Raw genomic sequence first — 27,774 nt, 5'->3', positions numbered from 1 at the left:
GTAGAACCAGTAAAAGCTGTTTTTAGTGTCTTAGTTGAAGGGATTTCCCATCTTTAATGAACGTTTCTGTTTCTTAATGTTTTCAAAACAAGTTGAAGGTTAAAAATGATTGTCCATTCGGCCATGCAAGCTTATAATCCAGTCATTATCTTGGAGGTACAGTGTGCAATCTGGTTCTTTAGGGTTAGAAATCCCTGGATTTAATGCCTCTAAAACCTTCCTAATGATTTCCTAAACCTATAAACTCTGATTTTTTCAGCGATGAGAGATGATGGGCCTATTGTTTGACTTTAAGCCGTCACTGCAGTATTAAAGACCTTGCTCAGTCACAAACATGTATACAACATACAATTTCATTGCATGTAATTTTATTACATTGCCATTTTTGTATTGTTGTGTATTTTGGTATAATGAATTGCATTTTATAGCATTTTTTTCACATTAAAATGCATCACATTTTATTTCATTGAATTTGATTTTTTTTTATTGCATTGCATTTTGTTCCTGTGGCTCAGTGGTAGAGCATTGTGTTAGCAGTGCAAAAGGTTGTGGGTTCAATTCCCATGGAACACACATACTGGGAAAAAATTAAATACAGTGCATTCAGGCTATACATTTTAAGTCACTTTGGATAAAAGCGTCTGCTAAATGCATAAACGTAAACGTAAATTGCTTAACGTTGTATTACATTGACTTGCATTGAATTGCATTTTATTGCAGTGGATTTCATTGCACTTTATCACATTGAAATGCATCACATTTTACTGCATTGAATTGCATTTTTTATTGCATTGCATTTTGTTGCATTAAATTACATATATTAATACATGAAATCGCATTAAATTAAAATTACATAACATTGTATTGCATTGCATTGAAATGCATTGCATATTGTTGCATTTTATTGCATTGCATTTTTTTTTTTTATTACATTGCATCTGGACAGGATTTGTTTTTTCAGAGTTTAAGATGGGATTGAAATCACAAAGTATGTCTACGGAACACACATTTGCCTGACCTGTTGGTGCCAGGTTGGATTTGTATGGTTCACTTCTTTACCAATGGTTGTAAATTTTTTTTGGGTTGGTCATAACTAACAGCTGTGTTTATTTGGCTAACTAGCAGTCAGGCAGAGCGAGGCTTAAAATCAAAGATATGTGTGAGAAATTGCTATAGCAGCACAAGTTGTTTACTGCAGAAATACACATTTCAGGAATCATAAATCATTCCATGCTCCTTGGCGTTTCCCAGGGCAGCGTGAGGCTGAAATTCCAGCTGCAAAAAGGAAAACTATGTAAACGTCCGTGGCGATCACTAGACCAGCTTTAGGGAAAAGTATAGAGTCTGTGTGTTTTGGCCCTCATATAAACGTTTTAATTATTTGTGTTGTCAGGTAGGTTTGCAGCAGTATGGTGGAGCCAGAAGAGCGGCCCTCAGTGGCGGGCCAGAGGCTTGGGGCCCCTGAGAGCATGGGCATCAGTACGCTGGAGCCTGGTCAGCGGCCCCCCACCATGCCCCCCGGCAGACAGGTCTCCATCCGGGTCCAGATGCTGGATGACACTCAGGAAGTCTTTGAGGTCTCGGTAAGGCATTATTTACTTTCTGTTGTTTTTATTTTTTTTATTTTATTGCATTGGACATTGGACATATATTGCATTGCATTTTGATTTACTTTATTTTAATTATTGCATTTCATTTTCACCTTACTTTATTTTATTGCATTCGATTACATTTTATTTTTATTGCATTGCCTTTTGTTTTATTGCTTTGCATTATATTTTATTTATTGCATTCTGTTTGCATTTAACGCATATAAGACAACAACTGGACAGCAGTGGACAATGTAAGGAGGTCATGTGACAACAGTGCTGCATACTACTACTTGAATGACTTTTTATTGCATCATTTGTATTATATTTCTTAAAAATTGTAGGCAGGAAGCTAATTTTTCATTTTGAGCACAGCTCTGGTTTAATTGTGTGGAAAACCCCTACATTTTATAAATGTTTAGATCTGGCTGTGTACCTCAGCAGGCCAGCAAGAACATACTAAAGCGTCTGCTGCTTTCCGCCTCAAGTTTAGACTCTTTTGTGTTCACTTGCCCTCCTGTTTCGTCACTTAAGCTCCCTAGGGAATGTTAATGATGTTGAAAAGCTCAGTCTTGTTCTCTAATGAGTAAATGCCCTCATTGATCGCCACCAGGGGAGCCATAAGCTCCTCAGGCATGTTGCGCAAGTGAAAAATAAGGAGAAAGAAGATCTTCCAGCCACTCAGCAGGCAAATACAACCCGCACTGAAGGAAAAGCAGCGGACACATGGGTGGCAGCTCATTCTGTTACCTGACTCTTTGTTTCTGGGGTTTGTGAAATGCATATGTGTGGTTGGAGGCACACCCAGCTCTCCGGTGATGCCCTGAGGGCCGGTTATTGACAGTTAGGCTCCACCTGATGCTGTTTTAATAGCGAGATAAGGCCTATAAAAGCACTGAGCTCCTGTTCTATGGCTGTTCCTGTTTTGAAACGCTGTCAGTCTCACTAAATTGATTTTTGGTTTCCTGAGGCGATTCACAATCAGTCTCCATTCAGACGTGACACCTGACTTGTGGAGAAACGGATCACCTGTGGTTTTGTGTCATTTGTTTTCAGTGTGCAGGGCTTTTGACAGCTCTGTTGGTTTTGTTTGATTCAGGCCTACTTGGTTTTAGCTCGTTGTTGGAATCATTCAGTGGATTAATTTGTTTTTAATGATTGCAGATTGTAGCCTCTACTTCATTCAGCGTTATATTCTATTCTATTCTATTCTATTCTATTCTATTCTATCTGTCATTTTAAGATCAGCATCAGTCAATAAACCTCCCGATAACCTTGGCTGTTTGTTATAACTAACCTTTGTGTCAAAGGCAAAATCTACTGTACCAACAGCCTTATAAATAATCACAAAATTTCTAGAGAATTTTTAGAAAATATTGTGCTTTTTTAAAATTATTTTTCATTTTATTTCACTGTTTGTTCATATTTAATATAATTTTTTCATATATTATTTTGAAAATGGCCATGAATTGAACTTAACTCATGTGCTAGTGTTATTTTGGTTTTACTTAGTTTTATTAATATGCTATATTATACTATTGTAGTTTTCACTGATATTTAGATTTAGTTTTATCACTATATATTCTGTATTCATTTTAATTTTAGTTAATATTTTAGTACTTTTGTTGTTTTAGTACTTTTATTATAATTTTAAGCATGGTCGTATTATTATTTTAAAAATATTTCTATAGAATTTGTATAATATTTTATTGCAGTTTTAAAGCAGTGGTAAATGCTTTTCGATGCGATAAATTTTGTATTTTTTGTAGTGTGTGATAAAAATTTTTGCAAAAAAACAACAACAACAACAACAAAATCCCATAGACGTAGCAACTACTCACAGCATCTTTTCTTCATAAAATGCAAATTTATAGTAAAAAAAAATTTAATAAAAAACTGTTTATCATTATAACATCCATCATTTTTTTTTTTTATTTTAATGTCTGTCCTTCTGGTGTTGAAGAACCCATTTGGGTGTTATGCATTCATAGCCGATCCGAGGGAAGAATGCTGCTCTTTTCTTCTTTTTCCAAGAAATCTCCTGGAACAGCTGCTTTTCTACTGAGCCATTGAAAGCCACTGCGTTCTCCTCCAGATTTCTAAAGTGAATCTGACACACCCTCCACAGCGCAGATCCTCTCTGGCAAGAATTCATAATAAAATGGATAAAAAATGGATGAAAGGCTTTATCTGTCCTCTAAAGGCCAGAGGTGTGAAATCATAAATATGTATCGTAAGCCTGTGGCTTTGGTGAATCAGTGATGGAGGGTTTCATATTTCACACACATTTTTTATTTTTTTTAAATTTTTTTATGGAGAATCAATTAAAATAATAAATCAACATAAAATGAATGATCACAACTAGAAGTCGACAAATATTTTAAGTTGGACTGCATTGCCCGATAAACCGATTAAGTAACCGATTGAAATGGATACTGAATGAAAACAAACATAACACTCTAAATAAAATGATGAACTTTATATAAAAAAAAATATATATATATTAAAGAAAACAGTACTGACCCATGAAAATGCACCATATGGATTTTGCAGATAACCGATTGTTCCAGCATTATCGGTGCCGATTAATCTGCAAAACCGATCAATCTATCGACCTCTAATCACAACCCACTTATTTATTATATGTTTAAATTCTGTATTTCTGTGAAAGCGCAGTGTATATTTAACGTCTTTGAGGGAAAATACAGGTTTTGTTATTGAATGAGACAGCTGAGGATGCTCATGCCAGTCCAGTGACATACAACATGCGATAGAAGCTCCCACAGTCATGTAGATGAGACGGCCTGATGCTTGAGATGTTTGATCTGTGCTGTGAGGATGCTTTTGGCTGGGCTTCGTTAGTCTCAATGACAGAAGCATGCTGGGATTGGAAAGGCTGATTTCCTGTATCTCACAATATCCAATTTCGTACTTATCTTTCATACTTATCTTGACTAGATTTGACAGTGCTAACTGCTTTAGATCTGGGCCGGTAAGATTTATTAATATTTTTGACAAAAAATAAAAAACAAAACAAGTCAGAAATGTCAGTAAAAGTGAATGAAGTTTGAGTGATCAGACCATGAAATTCTCTCATCTGTACTGACGACAGCTCTCTTTTGAATAAAAAATGAATTCTTTGAATAAGAAATAAACCTTGACAAAAGAGGCAAGCTGAAGTGAAGCCTCAGAGCTTTTGAAAGGACGTTCGCTCCAGAAATTCAAATTGAAAGGCAGTGAAGTGAAACATCAGCTATACGCTCGCTGGAGGTAAATAATGCACGTTCAGATAGCGCCACAATCTGTATATGCAAATGGACAAGAACTAATTTGGGACACAATGTGAGCCGAGGCCATGTCTGTGTCGTGCAGTGGCTGCGTTTCCTCGGAGGGCCGTTCGTTGCTCTTCCTGTTGGAGCGTCTCAATCTGTGAGAACAGAGTCAGTCTGAAAAGTTACCATGCAAAAACATAATGATTCCTTTTTATGCAGAGAGATTTTTCCTTGTATATTTTGGGGTTAAATATGAGATTCTTCCATACATTTAAAAATACCTGATTGCACTGTGTTTCTCTTAAAATGTTGTTCAAAAATACAGACCACCATACTTTATTTTTTTTTTCTCTCATTTCTAAATGACAGTCTTGCATGCAGAAGGAAACCACAGACTCCAAGCATCCAATAACATCCCCAAACATCACGACACACCCTCCATTACACGAATACTTGGCATTTCATTCTTTTTCATCAAACCAGAGAATATAGATACCCGATGAAACTACACATCCCCCATGTGAAACTGGTAAAAAGACAGATGCAATGAACACTAACCAAAAAAAAAAAAACTAGATTTACTTTAAACCAACTCAGAACTAGTTGTGAGAGCAGACTGAATGTTTATGTCTCTGTAAAAGCTGCAGTTTTGTTTTACACTTTAATTAAGCCTATTTAGACAGTGAGCAGCTGCCGAATGTGGGCTCGTAATTGCCGACTAGCACAAAAATAGAGAATTAAATGAGTTATTCCATATCCAGATGGCTTAAAATATTATACATGCAGAATAATTATAAATAATTTTCTAGGAAATAGCCTGGGTGAATTCAAATGATGGCATGCATGATTAAAATATTTTTTTGCAGTTTAATCTCTGCTGATGTGATATGTTAGATTGATAGATTCTATAAAATAATATAAAATTTTGTAGGATTGTGAAAGAGTTTAATAAAAATATAATATCATATTGCATGATTAAAAGCTGATGATTTGTGAATTCTGTGAACTTGGAAACAGGAACTGTGCCAAGACTATTGGGATTTCCTTATTGAGATCCCATCAGACAGGATATCCTGATGGCTGAAGCTTGGAGTCAGTAAGATTTATGTATACATTGCTTTTTTTGACTGAAATTAATACTTTTATTAAGCAAGGACACATTCATCAGAAGTGACAATAAAGACATTTATAATGTTATAAAATATTCTATTTCAAATAAATGATGTTCTTTTGAACTTTCCGTTTATCAGAGAATCCTGAAAAATGAAATGTGTCAGTTTTCACAAAAAAATATTGGGCAGCGCAACTGTTTTTAACACTGATAATATTCAGAAATGTTTCTTGAGCAGAAAATCAGTATATTAGAATGATTTCTGAAGGATCATGTGACACTGAAGACTGGAGCAATGATGCTGAAAATTCAACTGTGCATCACAGAAACAAATCACATTTTACTATACAGGTGCATCTCAAAAAAACTAGAATATCATGGAAAAGTTCTTTCTTTTTTGTAATTGTAATACTGAATTTTTAATTTTCCTAAGCTGTAAGTCATAACCATCAGAATTAAAAAAAACAAAAAACAAAAAAAAAAACTCTTGAAATATTTCAGTTTGTGTGCAATGAATCTAGAATTTAAGAAAGTTTGCTTTTTTTTTAATTAAATTACAAAAAAGAAAGAACTTTCCCATGATATTCTAATTTTTTGAGATGCACCTGTTTATTCAAACAGCAATTTTAAAATGTAATAATATTATACAATTTTAGTGTATTTTGATCAAATAAATCCAGCCTTGTTGAGCATAAGAGACTTCTAACTAAAAATCCCTAAACTTTGTAAAACCAATTAATTTACTGTTGAACAAAAGTCTGATGTTAGCTAGAATTGGGTCAGACCTAATGCATCTGGGATTGATTGTCTGTTTGTGTGATATTGTGTGTGTTCTGACACTGGATGCCTGTGTGATTTGCTGTAGCCAGTAAATGTTTCTGTCCAGCAGGACGCGGCTGTCGCTGTGAGCGTGTAACATCAGATGTACTTTGCCCCTGTGAATTATTCAGACGTGAGATGCTGCGACTACAGAGGTTTTCTGTCTCACAGGTCAACATCAGCGCTAACACACACACACACACACAGACACAGATGATCGGGTAACACCGCTAACAGATGTCCTTACTACAGAAACTAGAAAAAATAGACTACAGTCTATTTTACACAATCCGGGAGTTTCCACAAGGACGACTAGATATCTGGAAAGCACCATGCAGATGCAATCGTAAATAGTGATTTTTTTTTTTTAAATTTTTTTTTTTAACAATACTATTTAGAGGTCGACTGATGGTGGATTTTACCAATAGCTAGGTTGGACCACACTGGCCGATACCGATTAATCAACCGATATTTTTTAAAATGGATACTAAATTAAACTATAACAGTGCTTTACTGTTTGTAAAAAAGCAGTAGCATTACTGAACCATACTTTGTAAATGAATAAACATATTAATATTAATTATTATATTGATCATTAAAGTTATTTCATAGTTCACTAATGTTAAAAAAAAAAACTTAAAAATGTAATAATGCAGCCTATTAGTAATAGTTAATGTTGAAATGAATACACTAGGAACAATACTTCTACAGCTGTTTTTAATATTACAAATGGATTCTTACTGTTAAGAATTACCATTTAATTTCAAGTCATGCTTAAAGATAGCCATCTTTAAATATCTACACGAGGCCATAGCATTAAAATTACATACATAGCCATGAAATAGATGATTGATAATGCAAAGCTGCTAAATAAACCAATTTTTGGGCCAGTTTGAAATATGTATTGAGCGATAATTGTGCTGGCTTGTGGTGTTAATTCAAAAATATGTGAATGGATCTTTGATGAAAAATACTGCCTTGATTAATAAAAGTATAAAATTCTTGCAAAAAAGTCAACATGAAACAATGTTACCATGTTTACAAGTGAAACAGGATATTGACCTGTAAACACTGTCGGTATGTGATTTTATCATTGAAATCGTTCACAATAAAATCTGCAGTATGTATTGTAGTTGATATTTATTCCATGTTGACTGTTGAAAAATTAAATACAATTCTCAATGAAATACTTTAGCGTGCAAATGTGCACTGTACTTTTGTACTTCATTACTCCAGTCTTCAGTGTCACATGATCTTCAGAAATCATTCTAATATGATGATTTGCTGCTCAAGAAACATTTCTGATTATTATTAATGTTGAAAACATGCTGCACAATATTTTGTGGAAGCTGTGATACATATTATTTTTCGGGATTCTTTGAATAATAGAAAGTTCAAAAGAACAGCATTAATTCGAAATAGAATCTTTTGTAACATTATAAATCTTTACTGTCACTTTTGATCAACTGAATGAATAAAAGTAATAATTTATTTAAAAAATACTACTGAAAATGCTACTTGCCACACTCCAACTCTACAAAAAATAAATAAATAGATAAATAATAATAATAAATGTATAAGTAGATAAAAATAAATAAATAGATAATTTTTACTCAGAAAAGTAAAATCAAACACAATAAACTAAACATTACATTTCAAACTACTATTTTTTTTTCTGTGAAATGTACTTCAATAATCATTCATTTACAACTTTAAAAAATATATATATTTTTTTACAGTGTATTGTCCAAAAGCATGACTGATCCTAATAATACCGTACAGCGCGTCACGCTCCCGTTTGCCTCTGAATGAAGTTGTGCGTGAGGACTAGCTGCTAGCATGAATGAGCCCGCTGTGACCCCCTCAGGAGAGACACGACCTCCTCCTCCTCCTCCTCCTCCTAAACCCTCTCCTGAAGGTCTCTGGGAACAGCTCCTCAAGCGTAGCGTCGGTTCAGCTGGTGACAGATAATCTCTCATCTGTTGGTCACCCGTTCATCCTTCATTCCTGACCTTAGCTGACATTTTGAAGGATGGATCTAACAGATCGAGTGCTGGATCGTTGTCATTAATTCATCAAAACCTAGAAACTCTTCAGATAAGTTCAACATCTAGCGAAGATGCTCTACAAACAAGATGATGTCTATCTCAAAGCATACATTACGTTTCTCAAATCGTATTACTGAGAGAAATGACAGGGGCTCAATTATTTACTTAAAAACTGAGCGTTTTTTTTTTTTAAGAAGTCTCTTCTGCTCATCAAGGCTGAATTTATTCAATCAAAAATGCAGTAAAAATTGTGATATTATTACAATTTAGAATAGGTGTTTTCCGTGTGAATATATTTTAAACTGTAATTTATTTCTGTGATGCGCAGCTGTATTTTCAGCATCATTACTCCAGTCTTCAGTGTCACATGATCTTCAGAAATCATTCTAATATGATGATTTGCTGCTCAATAAACATTTCTGATTATCAATTTTAGTTTTATTAATAATATTTTGTAACATTATAAATGTCTTTACTGTCACTTTTGATCAATTTAAAATGTATACATAAATATACTACTGATTATTTAATATATAAACCTTTTTTTGTGAAATGTAAAGAAGTTAAACGTGAGTTTAGAACTTAGTTTATGAAAGTTAATGCATTAGCTAATGTTAACTAATGAAACCTTATTGTAAAGTGTTTTTAACAAGCAATTTACAACTTTTGTGAATAAGTTTTAAAAATGAATGCAACAATTTGCAAATAAATTTGTTCATGTACATGCTTCATGAATGAGGCCTAGTGTACACTGCACACTATTGTCGTTATATTGAGTTTTGTCTGTTTTGCAAAGATACTGTAATATGTGGCATTAAATTAAAATAAATGCTAATTAGTTTGTCCCATGACCTTATTACAACATATGCATTTTTAATTTAACAACTGGCATCCAGTTATCATTTCAGAAATAAATATTGCTGCTTTGCATTTTTTAAATCCATTTTTGTTGGGTTCGATATTGGGTCAAGAATTTGATATTACATCTCGTGTTCATATGTTGCACTGGAAATGGGTGGTTTAGTGCATTGCATTTTGGGAAATGGTATTACAGTGTGTTTTTTGATTGCATACCTTTGCATTTTATCAAATGTAGTATTGGTTTTGCAATGCATACACAAAATATTCATATTATAACCTGTATGGTACAGAAATGGTCTTATTGACTTTTATCCAGAGGAGAGATGAGTAATGAATGGGATGAGTGGCTGTGTGCTAACAGCTTAGCCATCTGTTTGTTTAAAAGCTATGAAATGTTTGCGCTTAAGTAGTTTATGCCTGTCGTGGATCATCATAATAGCTAGGTAATGCTATTTTGACACACATTCCCATCTTAACGCCAAACCCTCCCATCCCGTACGCCAAAGCTAGAATAATGCATGTGGCTAATGATGGCAAAGCTGGTTTTTGGGTGGATCTTTGATGAATAATGCAGCAGCGTGCTCTCATGAATGTGTTAATCATCTCTGGAAGCGAAGGGAAGCCCGAGGCCTTGGTTGCCGACGGCTAATCCTCTCAATATCCCACAACCCCGTCTGCTTCCTGCCCCTCCGATCCGCTGCAATTCCAGCTAACGGGATCATGTTGACACTAGATGGAATGTGCTCAAATCGCGCCGATGTCTTTCTGATTACACATAATCCTCATGAAGAGTCGGGATTGTTTCAGTGTTTGAAGAGCAGAGTTTTCTTCAGATGTCTGTGTCAGGTGTGTTATCGCTCAGGTAGCTACATATAAACAAACTAACCTCATTCTATTCATAACAGCTGTGTCGTTATTATTTCCCCCAAGCACTTGCGTTGCGTTATTGCATTTTAATTTGCACAGCGACCTTTATTAACAGTTTCCTTTTGTTTAGATTTAAAATTAGCTCTCCTCTCGCAGCTCCACTCATATCAGTATTTCCTGAGCGTTTCATTCCTGCACAGTAAACGTAGTGCAGTTGAAGGACCAGTATTTGTGATCCTGTGGTAATTGGTGTTTTCCGGCAGTAATCATCACAGGCTGACCGCAGCGGCTCCACTCCTCTTCGCTGCTTTCATCTTTGATTTAGCGCCACAGGAAACATCGAGCCACCTATTAAATGCTGCTGCCGGACCAGCCCAGATCCTCAACCCTTTATTTCTGAGCATGTGCTCCATAGGGGCTTTCCAGGGTGAAAAGTCTTCTCTCTCGATGTCTGTAGGATAATTTCACCTGTTTTAAAGGGTTTTATAGGTCAGCCAAAAATGTAAATGTGCTGTTAATTTACTCACCCTCAGGCCCTCCAAGATGTAGGTGACTTTTTTTCTTGAGTAGAACAGTAAAGAAGGTTTTTAGCTGAAAACGTGGTCTTTTGGTGATTGATAAAATGCAAGTCAATGGCTACCAGCACTTTGAGAGTCAAAAAAGCAAATACAGGCAAAACAAAATAAATACCCGTGGCTCCTAACGATATATTGACGTCTTATGAAGCAAAAACAATCGGTCTGTGCAAGAAACTGAACATTATTTACAACATTATTACCTGCAATCCACAGCCTGAAATCTGATTCTTTTCTGGAAACTGATTCTTTCAGACAGTTCATTTTAATGAACTCTCTCAAATAACTGATTCATTAGCTCTTTTAACATAATCACGCAATGACATTAATCTCAAAGCAATTATATTATTAAAAGACTCAATAGAGATGTGAAACGTGAATGTTTTAAGCATATAAAGTGAATAAACTAGTCTTCATCAGCTCACCTTTTTACATAAACCATGAGAAACCATAAAAACTGTAATTCCCCCTTCAGTGTTCGGTTCACACATGCTCCGGATCAGTTCATTCATCGCAGGAGCAGATTTGCCGCTGTTCCAGCTCATTTTCAGTCGGAGTGACTGTCCTGAATTTCCTCACCGTCACAAACCTAACAGACGTCTGAAAGTGAGTTTTGATTGAGTAACTTGTAGATCAGTGCTGTTCGAGCCGAGAACTGATTCAGATGCTTTAATCCGACTTGTTGAATTGATTCATTCAGTTCACTAAAGAGAACCGGTTCAAAAGAATGATTCATTCATGAACTGAACCATTTGTCTGAGGCTTTGGATTACAAGTAATAATGTTGTAAATAATGCTCAGTTTCTTGCACAGACTGATTGTTTCGCTTCATAAGACCTCATTATATCGTCAAAAGCCATGGGTATTCATTTCATCTTGTCTTTAAATGCTTTTTGACTCTCAAAGTGCTGTCATCCACTGACTTGCATTTTATAAATAACCAAGGACCAATATTCAGCTGAAAATCTTCTTTCTGTTCTGTTGAAGAATCTTGGATGGCCTGAGGCTGAGTAGCAAATTAAAATTGTCCGGTGAGTTATTCCTTTAACTTTTCTAGAAGTACGCTTGAAAACGTCCTCCACATAGGAGAGTGTTTCTTTTTGGAAAATGTGACCTCAAGGAACATTTCTAGCCACAAAAATCTGTTCCCACCCAAGAAACATGTCTTTAAGTGGTCAGGGCTGGTCATCTCATGCCTCTGAATACATTGGGTCTATTCAGTGGCTCTTATTTATGAGCAGGAAATTGCGTCCCCGCAGGATTGGTGTTATCTGTTTGTATGCATGAATGTGTTTGGGTGGTGCTTTGACTTCAGGTCATTATCATTCTTTCCTCTTAGAAAGAGAGCTGGAGCTTTTGGATAAAGACGTGACATTTGGAGGAATCATGGTGTCTGACTTGGAAATGATGTCAATATAAAATTAAAATAAGCTTTTTCTTAAAACATGTTCATGGTCTCACTGTGAGTGCTTCATAAGTGCACATTATTCCAAAAATGTTTGTTTTTATCTTAAAGTTGATTTTGTCATGTTAATGGGTATTTATTTATTCTTAAAATAATGTGTAATATTATCCATATTGTGATGCATTACTAAGTAAAACTGGATTATGTCCATAATAAGGACACAAAACATGTTTTGAAAAAGTGTTTTTATGAATGAACTGAATAAATGTATTGCATACTAAGTTCACGTTATTATAACAGAAGTTGTGACAGTTGTGTTTCCTATGGAAACTGAAGAGATGTTCTTGAGGTCCCGCAGCTGCTGCTGGTGGAGGAAGCTCAGATTTCTGCTGTGAGAGTTTACCTGTGTGCGCTCGGCCCGGCAGGGAGGGTTATTAATATTCATGTGTAGGGCACATTTCTGCGAGACACGTCTGGGTGGTTTTAGCGAGTGCTGGGGTCCCGGAGGGGACACTAATGAGCAGAAATTGCTGCCGTATGTCAGACGGCGAGGGGAATCGGAAAGCTGCTTGGTGTTAAGCAGTGCGCTGGTGTACTGCCGTCTTCACAGCATGAACCCAGGAATGAGTCTGTGCTACCTGTAATGAGTTAGCCACTGTCTTCTGTTACAGCTATTTAATTTAATTTAATTTAATTTAATTTAATTTAATTTAATTTAATTTTATTTTATTTTAATTTAATTTAATTTAATTTAATTTAATTTAATTTAATTTAATTTAATTTAATTAATTTAATTTAATTAATTTTTTATTTTTTATTTTTTATTTTATTTCTTTTGTATTTTATTTAATTTATGCTCTCTTAAAATAATATATTAATTTAGTAAATATATTAATATTGTAACGTAACTAATATTAATGTTAAAAACAAAATAATATAATGTTATTATATTAATATTAATACTTATATACTTATGTATAATCTAAATTATTTTTGTTAAATTATCTATTTTTTAGATATATGCAAAATAAAACTCATAATTATCATACTTAATAGCTCAGTTACTGTCAGCATGAAATTAAATTTGCAAAACACAAACCAGAATTTTATTTTATTTTATCTTATTTTTTATTTATTTTTGTGTAATATTTATTGTAGTTTATTTTGTTTTTTTTTTTTATTTTTTTTTATTTCTTTTTTTGTTGCTTAATGGGAAAGTTTTATTTTGTATTTTTTTTTTTTTATTTTATTTTATTTTATTTTTTATTATATTTTATATTTTATATTTTATATTTTATATTTTATTTTATTTTTTATTTTTTTTTTTTTTTTTTTTTTTTTTTTTTTTTTTATTATTATTTTTTATTTTTTATTTTTTTTTATATTTTATATTTTATTTTATTATTTTTGTTTTATTTTATTTTATATTTTTATTTTATTTTATTTTATTTTATTTTATTTTATTTTAATTTATATTTTATTTATTTTATTTTATTTTATTTTATTTTATTTTATTTTATGTTATTTATTTATTTATTTTTATTTTATTTTATTTTATTTTATTTTATTTTATTTTATTTTATTTCCATGTAGGGGACAGGACCCAAAACACAAGCTCCCATCACAGGCCGATTCATTGAGAAAGCGCAGAGGAGTTGGCTGAGGCGCTGGAGAAAGACGCCAAATGAGATTCTTCTGTTGACTGGCTTCACAGCTTCACACAATCAGTCATGTATCTCATATAATCCTGCTATTTCCTGTGCGCTTTAACCCAGAGCACTTCACACTGCTGCAGATCATTCAGGGACTTTTTAAAGTGCATTGACTCATTATACTGCAGGATGCATACTGTTTTATAAAGAGTATGCTGCATATAAAAATGTTTTGATTGCATTCATTTGGTGAGCACAGAAATGTCTCAGTTTTTGTCCCTTGATCAAATTGCAGCTGATATTACATCTTGTACATAATGATAATGTGGAGTGCATTGCTTTCTGGGATACAGTACAGTACTCCAGTGTTTTCTGGTTGCATGTTCAAAATAATGCCATATGCACATTTTCTGTATGTGTTAAAATACAGTACATTTGCTGAAATGTACAAAACAAGAATGCTCTGTGTGGAATAATGTGACCCATAATGCAATGCACTCAACTTGACCTTCCATTTCCTGTGTGCCAAATGAAGCAGAAGTGATAACAGCATATTTTAACATCTCATCATCAGGGTCAAGACATTTTTACACTACATTTACAGATATTCTCTCCAGATGACTGAAAGCAATATGCTGAATTATAAATACAAAATAATAATAACAATACAGTACACAGATTGAATGCTTATCACTGCACAGTGTCTACTAATATATACACACACAATTAAATTAAATGTAATAAATATTTATTAAAATAATTAGAATCTTAAATTATTTGTTTAATTTATTTAATTGCATTTCTAAAATTCAGTATATTTAAATTATTTTATTTATTGTTTATTTATTTTGGGTGCGCAAAAGAAGAATATTATTATTAGTATTAATTACATAGATTATATAGATGACCAAACCTACAAAAAAATAAATAAATAAAAGATAGGAAAATAAAAGATTTTTTTTAAAATATTATTTGTGTTGTGTGTTATGTATGCTTACTGAAGTAGTATAGTAGTAGGAGTATGCCATTTGTAGCCTCTTGTATTAACTATCCTGAGCATATCTGCATTCAGTTTTTACATTTCCCTTACTTTCAGTATTGTGGTTTAATAACTGAAGGCTCCTCCCGAGGTGTGAGACGCTTGGCTCTCGTCAGTGAATGGAGCGTTTGTGCAGCTCTTTCCCGCTCCAGTGTTTGCTTTGGGAAGTGTTTGAGCGGCCGGTAATGAGTGACAGACCCTTCACACGCTGACGCTCAGCAGATCGCCAGCCTGGTGTGTGAACCCCACTGAATTCCTGATGTAAGAGAATCTCAAGACAGAAACTCACCTCAAGGCTGGCCTTTATCAAAGACGTTTGTGGAGGGTGTGTGTGTGTTTACATTTCTGTACTGCTTAATAGAGTATCAGTGTGCACTTTTTCAGCACCATTGCTTCTGGAATACTGCAGGATGCATAGTGTTTCATAAAGAATATGCTGCATATAAAAATGTTTTGATTGCATTCATTTGGTGAGCACAGAAATGTCTAAATTTTTGACCCTTGAAGTATTATTCCCATTCATTTTCTCCATATTGATTTATAATAGCGATTAAAAAAACTGTTTATATATATGTGTGTGTGTGTGTGTGTGTGTGTATAGTTTTTTTTTTAATAAAATACAAAATAAAATACAATTTTATATATATATCTATATAGATATATGTATGTATGTATATGGATGTCTATATATGTATATGTATATATATATGATGTATATAGTATATATATATGTATGTATATATGTAATATATATGTATATATGTATATTGTATGTATGTATATATGTATATATGTATGTATGTAGGTATGTATGTATATATATATAATATATATATATATATATCTATATAGTATATATGTATATATATGTATATATATATATATATATATATATATATATATATATATATATATATATATATATATATATATATATGTATGTATATATATATGTATGTGTAATGTATGTATATTATTTTTGAATTATTACATTAAATATATTTTAATTATTTACAATAATGATTAACTAAAAGTAAAACTGAAAATATTGAAAACGAAAATGAACAAAAAATAATAAAAATAAAAAAGACTACAAATTAAATTAATAAAAGGTAAACTAAAATAACTATAAAATATACTTCAGAATATTAATTAAAAATTATATATACAGATAACACTAAATATAGTTTTTATGTTTTTTTGTTGTATTTTATTGCATGATTTCATACATAATCAGTATAAAAGTATAAAACGAAATTGTAATTTTAATGTATATTTATTTAATATTAAATGTTATTTTATATAAAATTTATATTTAATTATAATATTATTAAATATCATTTAGAAATTTATTTTTATTTTGTGTGTGTAAATCAAATCAAAAATGGAAAATTCATGTGTTTACAAGGTACCAGGTCCATAAAGCGAGCAACAAACTGGTGTAACTGAAAGTTTCTAATGTGTTTATAGTTATATATTGTGAATATGAGTTGGTTGGTTTGATTCATGTGTCTTTATTGTAGACTCTAGTGAATTGCTGTTGAGCGTTTCCTGCTGTTGTTGGAGTAGGAAGCCGTTATCTCTGACCGCTGATATCATATCTGGCCTTCAGTAGGTGGAGTTCCTCATGTGTCCGACAGCCGTTTGTTTTTTACAGTGCTGTGATTCACATTTAACAGCATCTTCAGCTCTGAAGCCATCATTTCTTTCAGTTTGATCCGTCTTCTGGAAGTCTTCTCTTGACTTGCTCAAAGCATTTCAATCCAGATGCACTGAAATATGCATGAATATATCAAGGCCAAATCAGGATATGATGTTTAACGTCTGCTTCCTCCCGAGATCCTGAGTTCATAGGACTCAGAAATATTATTGTATGTGGAGCTCACAGACAAATAAATACAGGATTACTGTACTGCTCTCATCATGCCTCACGGTTTATTGACATTGTTAGCAAAAATATTGCCTTTTTAGCTAGCAGATAAAACATGAAAATTAATTGACTGAAAATTAAGTATAATTCTATAATTATATTTATTTATTATTTATAGAATATTAATTAGAAATTGTAATATATTATTTATAATATATAATATTTATATATCATTTTTAAATAGCTTTTGCAGAATCTGAGGAGTCAGAAAATCACACAACATCAGCAGCAAAGTCAATAATTTGTAAGGTTATTGAAATTATTTAAGTGGTTTTACCTCATCGTTAAAAAATGATAAAAAAACTTTTTGTTGTTGTTGTTCTCATCACCATTTTCTCTGTCCATGAACATTTTAAACAGCGTTCTCGCAACGGGTGAAAACTAGATTATTTAAAGCCCATTTCTTTTGTTGTCAAGATTTTATAATAAGCTTATATAATCCATTTTAGATGTATTTTTTTTGTATTGTTGTGCTCATTTATTTAATTAAAAAATGTATTTCATCAAAAAAAATTATTTTCTGCAAAAATCTTTCAGGCAGAGATTCTTAAATAAATTTATATAAATAAATCAGAAAATATGTTATTTTGAGGACATATCACTAGACTGAAAAAAGCAAAAAAGAGCAAAAAAAGACTTTTGGATAAAGAAAATGAATATATATTTTTTAAAGATCTGTTTGCAATGGTTTGCAAGGATATGTATAAAAATATAAAATGTCCTGTACATTGTTGTAGATAATCAGTGTTGCAAAGCATTATTAGATAGCAGCTTGTTTTTGCCCTCCCATATATATACTATATATTATATATATTATATATATCTATATATATATAGTAATATATATGTATATATATATATATATATATATACACACACACACGTGCGCACACACACGCACACACACACAAAATATGTATATTTTATAACTAACAAAATATGTATATTTTATAGTAATATTTAACTAATATTTATTACATTTTTTAAATTGCACAATCGCCGTTAAAGCAAATAAAGCTATGACAATATATAGGTAATGAGAATGAGACTCATATGAGATTATAGTAAAGAATATCATAATGGTCCTAAAATTTTCTTCATTTCCTTTATGCTAAGTATAATATTTTTATTTTTATTTTTTATTAGATTACGGTGTAAAATATGACCTGGACATGTTCACTGGATTCACTCATTCAGCATATTTGACCAGTGACTGCGGCTGATATATGATATTAATATCTCCTGGTTTGAATAGCGCCTCTCTGAATTTATATAAATGAGCTTTAATTTCCTTTTCCTCAGATGCCGTCTGTTGTTGAATATCCAGTTACTCCTGGATTCTGCTGCTGAGTTCCTAAAGGTTTCCGTTTGTCCTCTTCTTCTCTGGTGTCAGGACCGGCACTGATGCACTGACAGGGTTTCACAGGCTCTCAGTCCGTCTGCGTCTGGATGTGGGGACGCGATGGTAACTGGATTTGTGGAGCTGTAGGTTAAGACGTTTAACTTGATCCCTATAGGGCAGGTTTCTCTGAAGGGAACGGCTTGGAGCAGACGACTGGTTTGTTGTCATGATTTGCGGTCAGTGAGTGATCTCAAACATCATCAGAACTGACCTTTGATTGGTTTCTTTTCATTACACCTTCTGTGTTTTGTTTTGAAATTACCTGTAACTCACCCTAAAGAACAGATGTGTGTTTCTGCTGCATCAATATGAGCAACCGTTACTGTGTATGAAGAGCTTGTGTTTGTTTGTTGTAGTTTTATATTGTGTTGAATACTATAGTTTATACTAATACTGCATATTGATGTTATTTAGTACAGCTGAAGGTAATCATATCTGGAAACATTTGTAACTCCAGTGGAAATGATGCAGTGTGAGAAGGTAACTTAATGCTATTTATATACTATTATAGTATTTGTGAATATTTAGAATTTTCATCTTTTCAGTTTTTATTTTAATTTTGGTTTAATGTTTGGCAATTTTACTATGGGTCTTGTTTTTTTTTAACTATTTTTTGTCTAGCTGTAATTGTTTAAGGTTTTAATTTTTAATAATGTTTTTTTTTTACAGCAGTTAGTTGTCAAGGCAACATTTTTAGTGTTCTTTTAATTGTTCCCTATTTTATTTTATTTCACCTTTTAATTTTTTTTAGTTTCTTTTTTTAAAGCTTCAATTTGTAATTATATTAATTTATTTATTTATTTATTTATTTATTTATTTATTTATTTATTTATTTATTTATTATTTTTACAAATTTAGTACTTATTTCAGGTTTTGTTTCAAGTTTTTATATTTTTGTATTTTAAAACATTATTATATTTGATAATATATAAGTTTTTATATTTTATAACATTTATATTTTATTTTATTTCAGCATGTTTTTTTTATTATTATTATTATTATTATTATTATTATTATTATTATTACATTTTAATTTCTATCTAGCATTAATGCATTGTTATTTTAGTTTTTAGTCATTTTTAGTTCATAAACTAAATTGCTGAACAGCCAAACATAATTCACGATATCCTTACAATATTTAAAAAAAAAACAGTCAATCAGTCAATCAATAAATGCACAGTTAGGCAGAATTTTTTTTTTGTACCGCATATATATTTTGGCTACCCACACTGAGGGTCAAATGTAATCATTAGAATGCAATGATGAACCCTTCCTCTGAAACTAGACTAAAATAACAGTGAAATATGACTCAGATTTCCATCGAAAGACAGCATATTTTGAGATTCAGAGCTGCGCTCCTGTGCTGGTTGCACATATGTCCTTCTTTGGTAATGATGAGTCCATAATGTGTGATTACCCACAGGCTTTTCCATGTCTAATCCACTATCTCCACTTTAGTTGAGAGCGTGACTTGCTGTGTTTTCATTAGTTTTCATTTGTGCCTGACATGATTAACATAACCTTAGAGACTCGCTGATGTGCGCTGCATTTTAATGATCAGACCGTGGCTTTTAATAATGCTTGGGCTTCAATTCTAATCATACGCCGCTCATCCACACACACACCCGTCATAGACCGAAGGCTTTGTCAGATCCTTTTAGGGCTTTCCTCATTACCTCGATACGGCTGTTTGTGGACGACAGCTGAGAAAATATATCTTGATATTTTTAGTTTTGTAGTTTGGCTTCATCGCTAGTGTTTTAGCGTCATTAGTTTGAAATGTTTCTGCTCCATCATTCTGCCTCATTTACCCCAATTTACTGAAAGCGGGTAGAGCTGGGATGTGTATGCTGGATTTCAGTAATGGTGTTTGTCTGGTCATTTGTTCAGTCATGTACGATAATATAAATGTAGTTTCCACACGTAGTTTGATGTGCATTTGCTGGGTGATTCCACACAGAAAACCATCACAGCTGCATAGAAACACCTTTGTAACCATTTAGAACACCTCATAGCAACACGCTGGCAACTAAACAATACCATAGCAACCACTAAAACACATCACAACCACTCAAGACTGCATTAACAGTTGCATAGCAACTCCCCGGGAACCAGACAATACCCTAGCAACCAGCCACACTTCCTAGCAACCACTAAAACACATAGCAGCCACACTGACAATGGACTAACAACCACTCAGAGTGCATTGACATTTGCATAGCAACACCCTGGCAACCTACCAATACTCTAGCAACCACTATAATACATAGCAACCGCACTGGCAATGGTCTAACAACCACTCAAGATTGCATTACCAGTTGCATAGCAACACCCTGGCAACCAAAAAAAATCCCTAGCAACCACTAAAACACATGGCAACCACTGGCAATTGACTAACAATCACTCAGACTGCAATAACAGTTGCATAGCAACACTCCAGCAACCAAACAATGCCCTAGCAACCACTAAAACACATAGCAACCACTGCCAATGGGCTAATAACCAATCAGACTGCAGTAACAGTTACATAGCAACACCCTGGCAACCAAACAACACCCTAACAACCATTTAGCAACAGACTAGCAACCGTTCCAAAAACCTCAGCAGCCATATATCAACGCTTCAACAACCCCCTGAACACCTTAGCAACTGCATAGCAACACCTGGCAATGACTAAGAACACCCTAGAAACCACATAGCAGATTAACAACTGCTCTGGACACCTTAGCAACCATCCAGAATACCCTAGAAACCACATAGCAGATTAACAACTGCTCTGGACACCTTAGCAACCATCCAGAATACCCTAGAAACCACATAGCAGATTAACAACTGCTCTGGACACCTTAGCAACCATCCAGAATACCCTAGCAACCACATAGCAACCTCTCAAAACATCATAGCATATTGTTGCCAAACGCTCACATTTTCTTTTGGAAAAAAAAAATAAATGAGTTATTGCATTTAGGGTCTATAAAAAAACATGACACTATTTTCATCTAAAAACTGCAAACCTTTTATGCATTTTGGCCATGCGTTTACACGACAACAACCTTTTGGGGGCCTAAAAATGCAAACTTTTGTAAATGGGTTTCAAAGTACACATTTTGGAAATGATACCATTATGGCCTCTGTGTAAACTACGTGAACAGTGATGTCGCCAACTACTGGCCTGGCATGATAATACAGTGTTTTTAGTCTTTTTTACGGATCCAGGTGAATTGTTTTGACGTTGTCATCTGTTGTAAACAAACTCTTATTTTAATGTATGGTGATGCTCTCGTGTGTTGAATTCCAGGCCTGTTTTTCAGTTCGGACACAAGCTCTCTCTTTCAGTAAGGTTTTGGCAGCACCAGTCACAAGATTGAGTGTTTTTCTCTTTGTGAGCGATCAGCGGTTGTCAGATCTTGTGCGTCCCGTTAGATACGAGCGCTGGTGAAAGAAAAGAGCGCCGCGGGAGAAGAGCTCTTTCACAGCGGCGGATGAATGGAGGATTGTTGCTTGGCTGCCGTATGCTGCCAGACACCCCGAGCCTGCTAACCAGATCCTTCAGTGAGGGCCGGCCTTGTGTGACGCTGCTCTTCAAGAGCTGCCAGATATTTGGGAGATCTCTGAAAGCTGATGAATGCAGCTCTGTCATGATGTCAGCAGCTCATGAATGTCCAGTGCAAAACACTTTTTCATTTTACCTGCAGAGCAGCGCATGTGTACATTCAGGTCTTTATCATCTGCGCATGAGTTTTGATTTGAATAATTTAGTGCATGCAAACATCACGAGTCATAAAAACTGACAGATGGATTTAAATTTCATCCAATCAATATCACATATTCATGTACTGTTTCATCTGAAACAACACACAATATTTTCACCTTTGATTTGACAAAAATACAAAAGTTGTGAATTGCAGTCTTTCTTTATTTCTGTCTGTTTGCTAAGCAGTGCAATTTGAATTGCATTATGTGTAATGATTCTGTGCTAAAGATTGAGTGATGGGTTTCGATTTCATCCAATTAATATTAAATATTTATGTTGTAATTACATTCTATATGTGGAATTCAGGATCCTGCTAGATGCTCTGATTTTTAAGCATTTCATGCATATCCAGCCAAAAGAGTTTACTTTTGTAGTGCACAAGATTGGTTTATTTTAGGCATTCAGTTTGTTGCTCTTGATCTTTGTGTTTGTTGAACTCTGGACACCTGAGGTCAGTGTGATGGACTTCAAATGAAGCTCCTTCATCTATTAAATGATCAACACAATCCTAAATGAAATGTGGCCAGTCCTTCTGTCTCTGACCGTGAATATTTCCGTGAGTGAATCTGTGTGGATCCGCGTCTTCTCTCTGCAGGTTCTCATCATGAATCTGGATCTGTTGTCAGGCTGTTGCTGTAGTCGGATCTTTCCTGCTCAAGCTGAGCGGAATCTCAATGAGAGCGTGTCTGTCTCCCGCTGACTGGAATTCTGTGCTGCCGAGATTAATGGCTGGATTACATTTTATGTTCATTTGGAGTCTTATTTTGTTACTCGCGAAAGACATAGTTTACATTTTCTGTGAGTTTCCAGTGTGCTTTTTTCTTTCACACATTTGTGACCCTGGACCACAAAACTAGTCACAAGGGTCAATTTTTCAACATTGAGATTTATATTTGAATAAATAAGCTTTCCATTGATGTGTGGTTTGTTAGGATATGACAATATTTGGCCGAGATACAACTATTTTTATTTGAAAATCTGGAATCTGAGGGAGCAAAAAAATCTAAATATTGAGAAAATCGCCTTTAAAGTTGTTCAAATGAAGTTCTTAGCATTGCATATTACTAATCAAAAAATAAGTTTTGATATATTTACAGTAGGAAATTTACAAAATATCTTCATGGAACATGATCTTTACTTAATATTCTAATGATTTTTGGCATAAAAGAAAAATCATTAATTTTGACCCATGCAATGTATTTTTGGCTATTGCTACAAATATACCCCAGAGACTTAAGACTGCTTTTGTGCTCCATGGTAACATTTAGTTTTAGTTTTTGGCCTTTTTGCGTTATATATTTTTTTTGGATTGTTTATGATTTGTAGAACAAAGCCAGCATACATGGCTTACAATAACTATATACAGGCCAGGGTTTGCATTAAAGGAAAAAAGGAGAAGAGAAAAAAAAAAACTCTAGGGGTGACATGCCACATTTATACACACCTGGAATTCCTTTTTGCTGTTTTGATACCTAGACTGTATCAGGGTTAAAAAGTATTTTACTTGAAATAAAATAAATGTTAACTGGAATAGAATATATATATAAAAAACGTAAAAAAAAAAAAATAACCTATGAAATGATTTAACTTGTAATACTAAAATAACTAAGACTAAATAAAGTAGTTTAAATCTAATGCATGAAGATGAATAAAAACTCTGTACGCATAAAGAATAATAAAAATGACACAACAAAAATACACAACACAACACAAAATTACTAAAACTTTACCTAAAATTAAAGTGAAAAAAACTAATTTAGCATATTAACAAAAACATTTATCATTTTTGTTTAGTTAACATGAAATGCTAAAATGAACTAAAATTAATAAGCAAAAATTAATAACTGTAATAAACTGGAGACAAACTAATAAAATTGAAAAACAGAAAAATTGCTAAAACCTTTACTAGAATTACAATGAAACCAGAAAATATAAAATAAAATCTAATGAATACAAATGAATAAAAACTACATAAACACACTAAAAACAAACACTAATAAAAATTACCAAAACCTAACTAACTAAACTTAACTAAAATTAAAGTGAAAAGAGTATAAACATAAAAATCTAATTAATAACAAATCTATAATAGCATATAAATCATGCTGAAATAATAACACTGGGGTGTATCTGAAATAATTCACAATATTTTCACCTTTTAAATCATTTAGTGACTTGTTAAAAATGTGGAAGTCACTCCTAACCAGTTTGCAAACTGGCTCTGTTTTGTGACTTGCATTGTGCGTTGCATTGTGGGTAATAGTATTTACATTTATTATACACTGCAAGTCAGAGTCCATTGTAACTGTATGGGCACTATATAGGGAATGAAATTGTAGACTAAAACACAAAAAAATGGCCTGTGGATTGATTTTGGGACAAGTAGAGAATAAAAAGGAGGTTGGATCTGAATTCTTCTCTGATGCAGAAGTCGTTCTGATTCATGCATCTTCCACGTCTTCCAAACAAAAAGATTTGCGAAATCCGAAAAGCGTCCAGTTGTGTTGTGCTATAAATAGAGCGTTTGCTCGAGCCAGATGTGTCGGGATGAGGAGGAATTTCCGTCTCTGAAGCTCTCGTTTAGTCTGATAGCGTTTTGAGGTTTAATTGCGTTTCAGCAGAAGAACAGCGAGGCAGGACTGTGGGATGCAAACATCTGGATCCAATGAAAGCAACACGTGGAAGCCCAGAAAAGGGAGGGACGCAGCTACTGTACCTCATCCACCGCCGGGGCCACACCGTCTGTTCTGCTTTCCCATGATGCCTCTGTTTTGCTCTTTATCATCCGCCTGCACTGATAAACCCCGGACCGGAGCCAGTTTACTGAGATGAGACTCTCTCTTTCAGCAGTTAGTGATTCACACAAAGGTTTGCATTCAGCAGTAGACCTTTAATGCCATTTAGTTGTTAACTTCACCGCCTTGAAGCATACTTCTGCTAACCACCGGCAAATGTGTCACGTCACAGACAGTCTGGATTTATTCACAGCTGCCTGCTCCTTCTCACATTTTACAGTCGAGGGGCATTAGGACGCATCGTGATCAGCGTTAGCATTCACTGGTGTTTCTTCAGCTTTAGGCTCAAAGGTGTTTGTGTTTGAAGTCAGTGTGAAGTCGGGTTCACAGCTTGTTTTGCTTCAGTAATGTGTTGGGATGCATACTAAACAGTGCCATTTTGGTCACTGGCCAATTGTATTTGCTTATTTATTTTTAGCCACTCAAACTAACTAGTTTATATTTAATAGTGTTATTAAATCAGAGATTTTTAAATGGAAGTAGTCTCTTCTTCTCACTAAGGCTGCATTTATTTGATCAAATATATTATATAGTAATATTGTGTAATATTATTACAATTTAAAATCTCTGCTTTCTGTGCAAATATATTGTAAAATGTAATTTATTTCTGATGCGCAGCTGAATTTTCAGTATCATTACTCCAGTCTTCAGTGTCACATGATCTTCAGAAATCATTCTAATATGATGATTTGCTGCTCAAGAAACATTTCTGATTATTATCAATGTTGAAAACAGTCGTGCTGCACAATATTTTTGTGGAAACTGATGCATTTTATTTTTCAGGATTCATAGATAAATAGAAAGTTCAAAAGAACTTTTGTATCTTTATAAATGTCTTTACTGTCACCTTTGATCAATTTAATGCATCCTGATGGATAAAAGTATTAAACATATAGTTTAATCTTTAGGAAATAGTGTTGTGATGTCTAAATTTACAGCAATTTTTTTTTTTTTTTTTTAAATGCATTTAGATAAAATATGATAGACTTTTAATATCTGATATTTAATGATTATCAGCCACATTATCACTATCATACATGAATCACTATATTTCAGAGAGTGTTTATTCAAATTATTCAATATTTCGGAATGGAAAAGTCATTTTAGAGAAAGGAAAATTGTAAAAAAAAAAATTAATTTGAATAACATTGTAATCATTCACAATTCAACCAGAAATGTGTATTAAAGGGGTAGTTCACCCAAAAATGAAACTCCTCTCATTAACTTGTTCTAAATATGAGTTACTTTTTCTGTTACAGACAAAAGATGAGATTTTGAATAATGTTGGTAACCAAACAGTTGCCGGTAGCCATTGACTTCCGTAGTATCGGAAAAAAAAAAAAAAATACTATGGAAGTCAATGGCTACCATCAAGTGTTTGGTTAGCAACATCAAAAATCAAAATCTCTTCTTTTGTGTTTAACAAAAGAAAGAAAGTCGTATAGGGTTAGATCACTGGCTTGAGGTTGAGTGAGTGACAGAATTAGAGTTTTTTTGGGTGAACTGTCACTGTAATACAGCAGTTTAGTTTTATATTGGCTCTCTGTATCACAGTGGCGTTTGTGTTTAAGTATATTTTATCTGAGCTCGTGTTTTAAAGCAAACACTTCCTGCCGCTCACATCTCACATGACATCAGCTGTTTGCACTGGGCCCCTGTGTGACCCGTCTCGGCCCCTGAGAGGGTGCTGGGTTTGTACCGCGGTAAACAGCTGCTGCAGGAAGAGTAAAACAAGATGCTGAGGGAAAATATCCTCAGTGAACCTCTCTAGCATGAATTGCAATTTCTATTTTTATTTTATGTTCCTTTTAAACTGTTATTGAGCCTTTTATGTGGTTTTTGTGCTGAATCAGATTCAGCTTTGCAGCAGTGTTTTACAGCCGCCTTCATGTGCTTTTGGGGAAATGTTCTCATGTGTTTGATTATAATGTATAAAGTGGATCCATTGGGAATTATGTTGTGCTTTTTGCTCTCTTTTTAGCACCAGTGTACTCTCACGTGACACGCAAAATCTGATAGACTGATTTTTATTATATATTTTATTAATTTTTATTATATATTTTATATAATACATTATATATAATGTATATAACTTAATATTTATTTTTTATTTATTTTTATTATATATTTATATTCATATATTTATTAATATGTTGTAGTACCTTCTACTTATCTAGTACAATTTTTTTTATATTTTGTTTTCATTTCACTTAGTTTTCTTTATTAATTTTATTGTTAAATATGAATTTTAATGTTAATTTATATGTGATTTTTGTTTTGTCATATTTATTTTTTAGCTTGAATTTGAAAAGAACCCTATTTTTGATTTTAGAATTGTATAGTTTATTATTTATATTCATATATATTCATATACTATTTTTGTTGTATTTTCATAATTTAATTTAACAACTTTATTTTAGTTTGTTTCAGTGGTTTAAATGTGGTTTTGTCTTTGTAATACTTTATACACATCTTTCTATTTAGTTTGAACTTATGTCAGTTTTTGAACTTCAACTTATTTTATTTATGTACAATCAGTTTTATTATTTATATATTTATTAATAATCTGAAGTAGCTTTTATTTGTAAATTAAATTTTTTATTATACATTTTTGGTTTCATTATCCAGTTTTCATGATTAATGTCATTATTATTA

General features: G+C 33.1%; 1 protein-coding gene across 1 annotated transcript in view; it reads left to right on the top strand.

Annotated features, from left to right (window-relative positions):
* The window catches only part of farp1 (FERM, RhoGEF (ARHGEF) and pleckstrin domain protein 1 (chondrocyte-derived)), a 74,371-nt gene that overhangs the window by 7,621 nt on the left and 38,976 nt on the right, over positions 1–27,774 (top strand). The window contains exon 2 of the mRNA XM_042717011.1: positions 1,394–1,583. Coding sequence (XP_042572945.1) covers positions 1,410–1,583 — 174 coding nt within the window. The 5' untranslated portion in view covers positions 1,394–1,409. The remainder of the gene's footprint in view (positions 1–1,393; positions 1,584–27,774) is intronic.

Source organism: Cyprinus carpio, chromosome B1 (assembly GCF_018340385.1).
Source record: "Cyprinus carpio isolate SPL01 chromosome B1, ASM1834038v1, whole genome shotgun sequence".
NCBI lineage: Eukaryota > Metazoa > Chordata > Actinopteri > Cypriniformes > Cyprinidae > Cyprinus > Cyprinus carpio.
Note: the sequence above shows the minus strand (reverse complement) of the source record. Positions and strands in the feature narration are given on the sequence as shown.